Source organism: Lynx rufus, unplaced genomic scaffold, assembly GCF_022079265.1.
Source record: "Lynx rufus isolate CCGP_SWC_20201006 ecotype Redwood Valley unplaced genomic scaffold, mLynRuf1.p SCAF_7, whole genome shotgun sequence".
NCBI lineage: Eukaryota > Metazoa > Chordata > Mammalia > Carnivora > Felidae > Lynx > Lynx rufus.
The window spans coordinates 62,486,353-62,498,756 of NW_025814889.1; the positions used below are offsets into that span (position 1 = coordinate 62,486,353).

Consider the following 12,404-nt stretch of genomic DNA (forward strand, 5'->3'; position numbering starts at 1 on the left):
CTTCCCAAAAACTGAAGAGGAGGGAACACTCTAAAACTCATTTCATGCAGTTAGAATTACCCTGATACCAATCCCAGATAAGGACATTACAAGAGAAGAAAACTAAAGGTCAATATCCCTGATGAACATAAAAGCAAAAATCCTCAATAAAATACTAGCAAACTGAATTCCACAGCATATTAAAAGACTCATACACCATGACCAAATGGGATTTATTCCAGTGATGCAAGGATAGTTCAACATACACAAATCAATGACTATGATACACCACATTGAATGAAAGTTTTAAAATCATATTACTATCCCAATAGTACAGACAATGTATTTGACAAAATGCAACATCCTTTCATGCTAAAAACCCTCAACAAATTAGGTATAGATAGAGCATATCTCAACATAATAAAGGTCATATATAACAAAGCCATAGCTAACCTCACACTTGATAATGAGAGGTTGGAAGCTTTTCCTATAAGATCAGAAATAAAACAAGGGTGCCTACTCTCACCATTCCTATTCTATATAGTATTGGAAGTCCTAGGTGGGGCATACAGGCAAGAAAAATAAATAAAAGGAAGGAAGGAGTAAATCAGGAAGGAAGTAGTAACATGGTCTTTATTTGCAGATGATATGGCCTAAGGAAATCCTAAAGACTCCATCAAAAAACTGTTAGAACTAAAAACATACAAACAAAGCTGTTAGCACTAATCAATAAATATAGTGAAGTTTCAGGATACAAAGCAAACATACAGAAATTGTTGTGTCACTACACAGTAATAACATATGAAAAAGAAATAAACAGGGGATTAAGGAAGACAATTGTTGTTATGAGCATAGGGTGTTGTAAGTGTTGAATCACTAAATTCTACACTTCAAACCAATACCCCGTTGTATGTTAAAAGTAACTAGAATTTAGATTAAAACTTGAAAAAAAAGAAATAAAACAGTAAAGGAAACAATCCTGCATACAAAAGCATCACAAAATAAAATACTTAGGAATAAATGTAACCAAAAAGGTCAAAGATCTCTACACTGAAGACTGTAAGACTTTGATGAAAGAAACTGATGAAGACACAAATGGAAAACATATTCCCATGTTCACGATTAGAAAAATTAATATTGTGTCCATACTAAACAAAGCCATCTATAGATTCAATACAGTCCATTTCAAAATTTCAATGACATTTTTCACAGAAATAGAAAAAATAATCCTAAAATTCATATGGTCCACCAAAGACCCTAAATAGCCAAAGCAATCCTAAGAAAGAACAAAGCTGGAGGCATCACACTTCCTGATTTCAAAAATAAGTTACAAATCTATAGTAGTCAGCATACTATAGTACTGGCATAACAACAGACACATAGACAAATGGGATAGACTCATGAGCCCAGAAAAACCCTCACATATCCAGTCAACTAATATTTTCCAAAGGAGCAAATACTCCCCGAGGAAAGGATAATCTCTTCAACAAATGATGTTGGGAAAACTGGACAGCCATAAGCAGAAAAATAAGCCTATTGTACACCACTCACAACAAATTAACTTGAAATGGACTAAAGACTGAAACATAAAGCTACAAATCATAGAACCTGTAGAAGAAAACATAGGGTAAAATGTCCTTGATATTGGTCTTGGCAACAATTTTTAATTTTTTTTGGGGGGGGGATAGAAACCAAAAGCACAAGCAGCAAAAGCAAGAATCAATTAAGTGGACCTACATAAAACTAAAATGCTTCTAAACATCAGAAGAGACAATCAACAAAAATGAAAAGGCAACCTATGAGATGGCAAAAAATATTTGCAAACCATGTATCTGATAAAGGGTTAATATCTAAAATATATAAAGAACTCATACAAATTGATAACAAAAACCATGCCAACTAAAAAAAAATGGGCAGAGGATCTGAACAGGCATTTTTCCAAAGAAGATGTACAGAGGAACAGTAGGTACATGAAAAGATGCCCAGCATCACAGATCATCAGGGAAATGTAAATCAAAACTACAATGAGATATCACCTCACACTTGTTAGAATAGCTATCATCAAAAAGATAAGGCAAAAAATGTTGGCCAGGATGTGAAGAAAGAGAACCCTTTTGCACTGTTGGTAGGAATGTAAATTGGTATATTACTATGGAAAATAATATAAACATTACTCAAAAAATTAAACATTAACTACCATATGATCCACTTCTGGGTATATATCCAAAGGAAAGAAAAACAGGTTATCAAAGAGGTATCTGCACTCCCACATTTATTGCAGTTTTATTCACTAGCCAAGATATGAAAACAACCTATTTTTCTATTAAAGGATGAATGGCTAAAAAATATATAATATATATATAATATATTTTATATATGTATATATATATGTATATATATATATACATATATATATATTTAATGGAATATTATTCATCCATGAGAACAAAAGAAATCCTTTCATTTGTGACAACATGTACGGTCTTTGAGGACATTATGCTAAGTGAAAAGTCAGACAGCAAAAGACAAATACTGTAGGATATCACTTACATGTATAAAAGCTAAACTTAAAGAAACCAAGAGTAGAATGAATAGTTACCAAGGGTAGGGGAGTAAGGAAAATGGGGAGATCTTGGTCAAAGGGTACAAACTTCCAGTGATAAGATGAACAATTCCAAGGATTGTTCATGTACAACATAGTGACTATGGTTAACAATACTATATATTTCAAAGTTGCTAAGAAAGTAGATCTTAAGTGTTCTCACAAGAAAGAAATAGTAATTATATGAAGTAATGGAGGTTTTGACTAACTCTACTGCGGTAAGCATTTCACAATACACAACTGCTTCAAATCATCACGTTACACATCTGAACTTATACAATGCTATATGTCAATTATAGCTCAAAAAAGCTGTAAAAAAAAAGCCTTAAAACAGATTTTCTTCTTAAGAAAGTCTAATTTTCAATCAGCCCCTCTTTTTTAAAAAATTTATTTATTTTGAGGGAGAGAGAGAGAGAGAGAGAATGAACAAATAGGGGAGGGGGAGAGAGCGAGCACTGTCAGTGAAGAGCCTGATGAGGTTCTCAAACTCACGAACCATTAGATCAAGACCTGAGGGGAGGTTGGCCACTTAATTGACTGAGACACCCAGGCGCCCCTCTTTTTTTTTTTTTTTGACACAAGTGTACTTAGAATCAAACTAAATCCTTTGTCTCCTCATAAAATAAACTGAGTTGATGATATATTTGATATAGCAGTTTATTTTCTATGAAGAATCTCACAGAAGAAATCCTAAAGTGGGAATAGGGAGATAGATTCCCTAGCCTATAATATAGAGCAATGAACATTTTCTCTGGGTCTAATTTTTTTCCTTATGAAACAAGGTTATATATACTGACGACCCCTTCGAGTTTGAAATGGTGTGATGTGTCAAGTCAGGTTTTTTCCTTAAACAACTTATTCATGCAGTACCAATACATACGAAATACACAATTTTTCAGGCAATTACAAACATTCCAGAGCCTGTCTAATTTATCTTTTATTTCCCATACCTATCACAGGGCCTAGCATACAGTAAATATTCAATCAGCAAATGGTATCTATTTATTTGAAAAAAATATTCAGTGCCTATTGTGAACTAGGCATTTGGAGCAAGAGAGAGTATCAACAAATTAAATGGTGATAACAGCTATAAAGAAAATATTTAGAATAGTAGAGAATAAAGGCAGGTATTTGTGCATGCTTACATGCACGTGTACGTGCATGTAGTTTCAATAACATCTGAGTGGATACATGAAAGATGAGAAGAAGCTGGGTTTTCAAAAACCAGGAAGAATACCATTTTATGCAGAATTGATATCTGGGCTAAGGCCCCAAGTTAGGCAAGTTGTGTGGTCAGAAAGTAATCAGTGTGGCTGAAATATGTCAGCAAGAGAAGTATGAAATAGATTGGAAAATCAGCAGGAACAGGACATACACCACTCTGTGAGGACAGAGATGACTTTGCAGGTCAAAGAATTTGAAATTTTAAAAACTATCTAAGATGTGTTGTGAGCGGAGAAGCACAGGATTCTACACTGGGTCGCCAAAACTCCATGCCTCTGCAGTCCAACATTCTAGCTCACCTTCCTGGATGAGAAATCACATTAGTAAGTCCATTACCTCTGAGCATACACAGGAGGATAAAAATCAACTACCTGATAGAAATGCTTGAGTCCATATCATCAACGTTTCTGCAATCATCTTGCTAGTAATTTAGTGTTCTTAACTAGTCCCACTTATTGGCCAGAATCTCAACTCCTCTATTTTCCTCCCCTTGTATTGGCAGCAAATTCAGTCATGATGCAAAGTGACAGTTTGATGTAGCTGAAATACATGCCCACCGAGGCCACAATATTTGGGTCACCTCTGACATGGACCTAATTCCCTCCCTAGTTCTCCTTTGCTCTCTTGATACAAAATAAGGTGTTCCCTTAATGTCAGATACTGTCAAACATGACAGAGACTAAGAAACCATTTGTGATTTCCTTGATTCGAAGCACAGAGGAAAACCATCCCTCAAAAGGGGAAGAATAAATACATTCATTCAGAGTACTTTTCTATTTGATTTTTATAACATGGCATTTCTGTCCTCTGGCAGACATTGTGAGTGCCCTTCCCATATTTCTCAAGTTTTCCAGTCGCCATCTCGGCCCTGTGCCTGAGGGCTGTTCCTCTCCTCCACTGCATCCATGAGACAGGCCAGAAGTGTGCAAAGTCCTCAGGAATTAACAGACTCCTCCCCCAGCAGCCCTGGAGCTATGACTCTGAGCAAGTCCGGCTCCCTCACCCCTCGGATGGGACCACACGTGCTGTATTTTGCATCGCTGCAGGATCAAGCTCAGTCCCCTTACTGTGGGAGGCGACTTAATAGCACATCTTCCATTTCCTGCCTTCCCTTCCCTATACTGCCCTCCAGACTTTCTGACCAGGGATAGCTGCACTTCCTAAACAGACCATTGTACCTGAATCCTTGTCTCAGGGTCTGCTTCTGGGGAATGCGAATTAAAACACTCAAAAAAAATTTTTTTAGAAAACAGAATCTAAGTAGCACTTGCCACCACAAAAGTGTTTAACTACCATCCGTTGATAGTGTTAAGAGGGAACTTTCTTCCTTTTCACCTCACATTTTCACATGGAAAGACTTCCATCTAGATTAACACCCAGTTTTCTCCCATTGGTTCATGTTTCTTGATTAAGGGGAAAGACTATCAAAAAGCAGCACAGACTAGAGACATATCCTCTCTTCCCTCTGCACTCTAGACCAGTATGAAATGACAGACCTGGAGAAGTACATCTTCCCTGCAGACCCCCAACTTTCCCATCAGTGGGTTGCCTCAAATCCAGACTGAATACTGAAGGTGGGCTACAGACCATTAGAAATCCTTTTTGGTTGTATGTCTAAAGTCACATTCCTCAAGTCGCTTCTTGGATATTAAAGCTGATGTTTTACAGTCCATTTGTCCACATTCTGTCTTCCTTAGCTGATTTGAACTTGCCAATAGCATGCTTGTGCAACTGACATGTTAATATATATCTGCACTGCTTTTGCCTCTAAATATCACTGAAATTAAACTATTGTTTTGTGATTTGTTTTCCACTACGTATGAATAACACTTTTTCAAAGTTTCTCATTTTCTTCACAATTATTTTATTTTAATCTGAAAATTAAGAGTGAGTACATAGGAGATATTAATATTAATTCAAAACAGTAAAAAAACAGGGCACCTGGGTGGCTCAGTTGGTTAAGCATCCAACTTTGGCTCAGATCATCATCTCAGGATTCATGAGTTTGAGCTCCACATCAGGCTCTGCGCTGACAGCACTCGAAGCCCGCTTGATCTCCTGTCCCCCTCCTTCTGCCTCTCCCCTGTGCATGCTCTCCCTCTCTCCCTCTCCAAAATAAATAAAAACATTGAAGAAAAAAAAGGTTTAAAAAATAAAATAAATTAAAAAACTAAAAACCTTAACTCATAAGTAGGATACACTGACTTAGAATCCTTCTCTGTTTGTTCCTCTTTTCCCACAGCCTTACATCTCTCTGAGCACATCTTCCTTCTTGCAGGCCAGTTAGCAGTGCTGCTGTCCCCTGTGTTCTCATGTGCTCCTCGGTCCCCACCTGCTTTCTGGCCCTCTCTCCATCTCAGCAAGTGTGGAGTCAGGAACTCCCTCTTCCCATTGTCCTACTGGCGTTCCTGGAAGGGTGTGGTGTGATGCTATCAGGCACAGGCTGTAATGGTTACCTGTGGTTCTGAGCATGTCTCCTAAGGAGAGTCTCCATCAGATGACCCTGGATCTTCCTTTGCAAAATCAGAGTCGTCTCACCTGACAGAAATCCTTCCCTCCAGAGGTTGCAAAGCCAGCACAGATCATCCTCTCTGTGATCCCTCCTGGGTGAGAGCGGTAAGCGTGTTCACAGACCTCTCTTTCTAACACAAGCACCTGAATCTGCTGCAAGCGCCTTGCGAGGCCGCCACCTGCTTAAGAAACAGATTCAGAAATACAGCTTCTTAATGAAGTAAACAACACATTATGTTAAAAAGACATATTTAATTTCAGACTTCCTTTGCAGTAATGTAATTGCAATCACTCAGTTTGGCCTGAGCTGATGTTAATAAAAAAATGTGTGTCACATAGGGTGTCTTTATTTCCCAAATGTGGCATTTTGGTAAAGGAATACATTATCAAAAGAACAAAACCAGAAGCATTTTTTTCTAGTTTATTTTTGATTTAAAAGTTAGTGTTTCAAACATTGTTACACAAAAATTCAGAAAGAAAAATTCAGCAAAATATGAATTGGTGTTGTATAGGATGTATATGATTATATATTTTAAATGGTATATTTACAGATAAAAATATATTATAAATGTGAGAACATATTTATAAGACTTCCTAATATAAACCAAAATCATATCCCCTTTTCCTCTATTGTCACTGAGACTAATCTCAACTCCAATTTGAAAGGACTAAAAATGGTGGTGCTTGCGTGATTCAATCGGTTAAGCATCCGACTTCAGCTCAGGTCATGATATCACAGTTCGTGGGTTTGAGTCCTGCGTCGGGCTCTGTGCTGACAGCTCAGAGCCTGGAGGCTGCTTTGGATTCTGTCTCTCTCTCTCTCTCTTTTTCTCTGTTCCTCCCCTGCTCATGCTCTGTGTCTGTCTCTCCCTCAAAAATAAACATTAAAAAAATGTTATAAAGGACTAAAGTGAAGGCTATAAGGCTAACAATGAACACTACAATACTTCTCATAACTGACCTTCAGGCAGGACTGTATTAACATGTATTCTGCATGACTTATTCTATCACTTTGGATTCATGGCTAATTTTAAAAAAGCTTAGTATTAGCAAGTACCTTATATTTTTACAGTACCTTAATATTACTCCAACCCAATAATACAACATTGTGAGGTGGGTTGTTCACATATATGATCACGTTGACCTCACACATGAAAAAAAACACAAGTTTTGAAAATCTGATCTCGGGGCGCCTGGGTGGCGCAGTCGGTTAAGCGTCCGACTTCAGCCAGGTCACGATCTCGCGCTCCGTGAGTTCGAGCCCCGCGTCAGGCTCTGGGCTGATGGCTCGGAGCCTGGAGCCTGCTTCCGATTCTGTGTCTCCCTCTCTCTCTGCCCCTCCCCCATTCATGCTCTGTCTCTCTCTGTCCCAAAAATAAATAAACGTTGAAAAGAAAAAAAAAAAAATTAAAAAAAAAAGAAAATCTGATCTCACAGCACATGTGGGGCAAAACTAGCACTTAAGCCTAGGTTGGACTCTAAAGCTCGTGCTTTTTAATGTATCAATCTAATACATAAATAAATTTAATGATTTTTGAAATCCTCTTTTTAGGGACCATTCCTGCCACTGGTCTTTACCATTTCTTAAAATTAAGAACTCATTTTCTCTCAGATTGAAAGAATGAATTCACCTTTCATAAGACTGTAAGTAAGCGCCTTTCACTTGTCTGGTGGTCACGAAGGTGGTGACGGTTGAAGGTGTCAGAGAATGGGCACATTTATTCAAGGTCTTGGAAGCCAGTCAGTCAAAAAAAAATTTACTGAGCATTTACTCTATGCTAGGTGCATCAGTAGCCCTGGAGGAGAGTGCAGAATTAGGCACCTGCCCCCACGAGGCTTCCATTCTAACGGATGAGATGTGGAGAATGATTACATACACTAACGTCAAAGTACAATCGTGTGTGATGAAATGATAAAACTGGGTGGTGCAAATGTGACAGAAGGGCAGTCCTGAGGCAGCAAAGTGATCGGAGGAGGGTGTGCCATTCTGAGCTGCGAGCAGAACGATGAGGAGGCAGCTGGGAGAAGACTGAAGCAAGAGTGTTCCAAGCTTCAGAAAGCAGAACAAGTCTTGTGTTGAAGAGGAAGAAAGAAGGCCACAATGCCTGAAGCGGACACAGGGAGGAAAGGAAGTTGGAGAGGTAAGTGGAGGCCAAATCACAGAGTTTTCCAAGTCAGGCTAGCAGTTCAGACTTTATTCTAAATGTAAAAAAAAAAAAAAAAGAAAAGAAAAGAAAAAAGAAAAAGCACCAAAAAGTATCAGCTGAACCACGCTGATTTTATTTTATTTTATTTGCTTTTTTTTTCAATATATGAAATTTATTGTCAGATTGGTTTCCATACAACACCCAGGATTCATCCCAAAAGGTGCCCTCCTCAATACCCATCACCCACCCTCCCCTCCCTCCCACCCCCCATCAACCCTCAGTTTGTTCTCAGTTTTGAAGAGTCTCTTATGCTTTGGCTCTCTCCCACTGTAACCTCTTTTTTTTTTTCCCTTCCCCTCCTCCATGGGTTTCTGTTAAATTTCTCAGGATCCACATAAGAGTGAAACCATATGGTATCTGTCCTTCTCTGTGTGGCTTATTTCACCTAGCATCACACTCTCCAGTTCCATCCACATTGCTACAAAGGGCCATATTTCGTTCTTTCTCATTGCCATGTAGTACTCCATTGTGTATATAAACCACAATTTCTTTATCCATTCATCAGTTGATGGACATTTAGGCTCTTTCCATAATTTGGCTATTGTTGAGAGTGCTGCTATAAACATTGGGGTACAAGTGCCCCTATGCATCAGTACTCCTGTATCCCTTGGGTAAATTCCTAGCAGTGCTACTGCTGGGTCATAGGGTAGGTCTATTTTTAATTTTTTGAGGAACCTCCACACTGCTTTCCAGAGTGGCTGCACCAATTTGCATTCCCACCAACAGTGCAAGAGGAGAACCACGCTGATTTTAAATCCTAGCTTTGGTAAGTACTAGTTATGGGATCTTAGCAAGTGACTTAAATCTCTTGAGCTATAATATCCTCATTTACAACACGGGGAGGATAAAACCTCCTCATCTGGTGGTTGGGCAGGTTTGAGGAACATGCAGAGTGGCTGCAGGTGGCACAGTAAAGCTATGCTCACAGACAAGCAGATCCCAAATAAATGACAAACACAAGGAAAATGTACAAGGAAACCATTTTCTACAGTGGAAAGAGGCAAAACGCAAACATCAACACATTCAGATCTGCCAGTATTTTGCTGTGGCTTTAAGAACTCTATGATCTAGACCAGCAGTCAGCAAACCACAGCCAGCAGACCAGTTCTGTGCCAGCCCCATCCCCAGACCTCTTCGTAATGATGTGTACACTTTGAAATGGCTTCTAAAAAGCCCCAGAGTAATATTTCATGACACATGAGTATTATATGAAATTTAAATTTCAGGGGCGCCTGGGTGGCTCAGTCAGTTGAGCATCTGACTTCAGCTCAGGTCATGATCTTGCGGTTTGTGGGTTTAAGCCCCGCGTCAGGCTCTGTGCTGACAGCTCAGAGCCTGGAGCCTGCTTCAGATTCTGGGTCTCCCTCTCTCTCTGCCTCTCCCTGCTCACACTCTGTCTCTCTCCTTCAAAAACAAATAAACATTAAAAATTTTTTATTTAAATTTCATAAATAAACTTCTACTGGAACACGACCACATCCATTCTGTTAGATGTGTATGTCTATGGCTGCTTTGCACTACAATGGCAGAGCTGGATAACTGGGACATGGAACATATGGCTTGCAAAGACGAAGAAACGTATTATTTGGCTCTTTACAGATCTAACGTCCCTATAATAAGTCACCCTGAAGGAAAACTATAAAACAGTTCATTCTCTAATCACCTATGACTAAATAAAACATGGGTTCTCTCTTTCAGAGAGAAGAAAGGCTAAAGCAGGTATTGCTTGACATCATTTCCATGCCAAGTTTTTTAAATTAGCAACTGGCAATAATTTTTATGCAAAAGTAAAATGTTCACCTTCACTAATGCTTCCCCATCCAGTCACCGCACAGATCTCAGAGGAAAAGAGTGGCTCCCTGCTTTCTGGGAGACACACCGGCCTCACGACGGAGTTGAACGCCAGAGGAGAGCTCAGTTGTATTAGGGCGATGTCAGAGTCAAAGCTCCAGCTATCAAAGTCTTCATGCACCACAACGTGCTTGGCCCTTCTCACCTGTATCAGTGGTGAGCAAGCAAATTACAAGATAAAGTCAATGAGTCAAACTACTTCTTTGCATAATAGTCCAAAATAAACCTTCAATCTCTGTATTGCCATGCATCAGCAATGAAGGTGGCTCTGTACTGAATTGAAAAGGGCAATCTGTGTTTGTAATTTGCAGGAGGCCATGAACTTTCTGAGGACAGTCCTGGAGAAAGCAGGCTATGTGGACCTGTGTACACAGACTTGAATTTACATTTCCTGACCTGCCTCACTTAATTCTCTGATGTAATCGTGAGCTCAGATTATATCTTTATGTTTTTTATTGAAAAAAAATTTTTTGAACGTTTATTTTTGAAGGAGAGAGAGAGCATGAGCAGGGGAGGAGCAGAGGGAAAGGAAGACACAGAATCCAAAGTGGGCTCCAGGCTCTGAGCTGTCAGCACAGAGCCCGACACGGGACTCCAACTCACAAACCGTGAGATCATGACCTGAACTGAAGTTGGAGGCTTAACCAACTGAGCCACCCAGGGGCTCCACAGATCGTATCTTTAAATGTTGATACATCCGGTAACTGTATAGGGACACTAGGAGATGGGTACCTAATTACATATTTTAGCTAAAGGTATTCCTCAGCATGTAATAACACTTAGGATAGAGGCAGAATGACCCTTCAAAACATTTCTCACCTGCTCAGTTGATTCCCTCAGGGTTCTGTCATGGTCCCCAGCAACAATGGTCCAGAAGAGTGGATTATTTTTCCTGGAGAAAGAACAAGAAAAGTTTGACATGAGGAGTCATTTTTTTACCATTTGATCTAACCCCATGGGGCTCTACCAACACGCACTGTGTTTAGCTCAGCCAAATGCCACTATTCCCCTGTCTGGTGCCTTTGTGTGATCTCCTGCCTGGGAAGGTACACCACACCTCCTGATCTACCTGTAGAGTTCTTAATGATGCATCCCGCCCCTTTATTTTGGCAATAAAATGACCTTGGAGCCCCTACCAAATATCACCAAACACTATTTTTAAGTTGAAGAGTTAAAAAGAAAAACTATAGCTTATTTTCATTTCACAGTGATATTAAGAATACATAATGACATAGCTTCTGGCCTATGTTTTACTGTTAAAAGTAGCCAAACATTATCTTACAGGAATACATCTCAAATTGTTTTCTTTTAGCAAATCACCAGAATTAATGGAACAGAGGTTAAAAAATTTATCAGTTCATAAAACAGGTAAAACTCACCTATGGCACCTATGGGATTATTTTGGGAAAATGATGATTGGAAGAAACATAGGGAGCTGCTGGGTATTGGCAATATTTTGTCTTATGATGTGGGTACTAGTCACATGGGTGCCCACTTTGTGAAAATTCCTCTAACTATAAACTTGACATTTGCACCCTTTTGATATATTTCAAAAGAATGTTTTAAAAAAGTTTAAATCAATATCCATTAATCTGCCACATCAAGATTTTCAGCTGAAGAAATATGTGAGGAAAGAGTCCCTCAATTGTCACAAATATTATCACTTCAGCTTGGAGATTCTTTAATTTTCCAAAATTTACTTTTTTCCTTAGGAAAAGCAAGGTTATTGAAATTATTTTTTCAATATGCTTTATTCAAAGGAAAAGTTTCTTCATATACATGGGCATCTTCTGTCTAGTCTTAACCATGTTCATTTCAATTCCTTGCATGATGAGTCTGACTTATTCATGTGTTTCAATATGACTTATTAAAGGAGCCTACTCAGGTAAAGTGCTTGGCAAATACCTTCCAGATGGTAATGACTCCATAATGGTAGCCATTATCAGTGTTATTATCTGCTATGCACTCTAACTGAAGGATTAAACTTTATTTTCAAAGTCACCCTCTAAATTATTACTTGATAGTAAAGA

General features: G+C 38.8%; 1 protein-coding gene across 1 annotated transcript in view; it reads right to left on the reverse strand.

Moving 5' to 3' along the window:
- Nucleotides 1-12,404, reverse strand: part of OVCH1 (ovochymase 1) — an 84,626-nt gene that overhangs the window by 39,563 nt on the left and 32,659 nt on the right. Inside the window, exons 16-18 of the mRNA XM_047066339.1 lie at nucleotides 11,194-11,266; nucleotides 10,324-10,519; nucleotides 6,344-6,495 (exon numbers count right to left, since the gene is read on the reverse strand). Of these exons, the coding sequence (XP_046922295.1) occupies nucleotides 6,344-6,495; nucleotides 10,324-10,519; nucleotides 11,194-11,266 (421 nt within the window). The remainder of the gene's footprint in view (nucleotides 1-6,343; nucleotides 6,496-10,323; nucleotides 10,520-11,193; nucleotides 11,267-12,404) is intronic.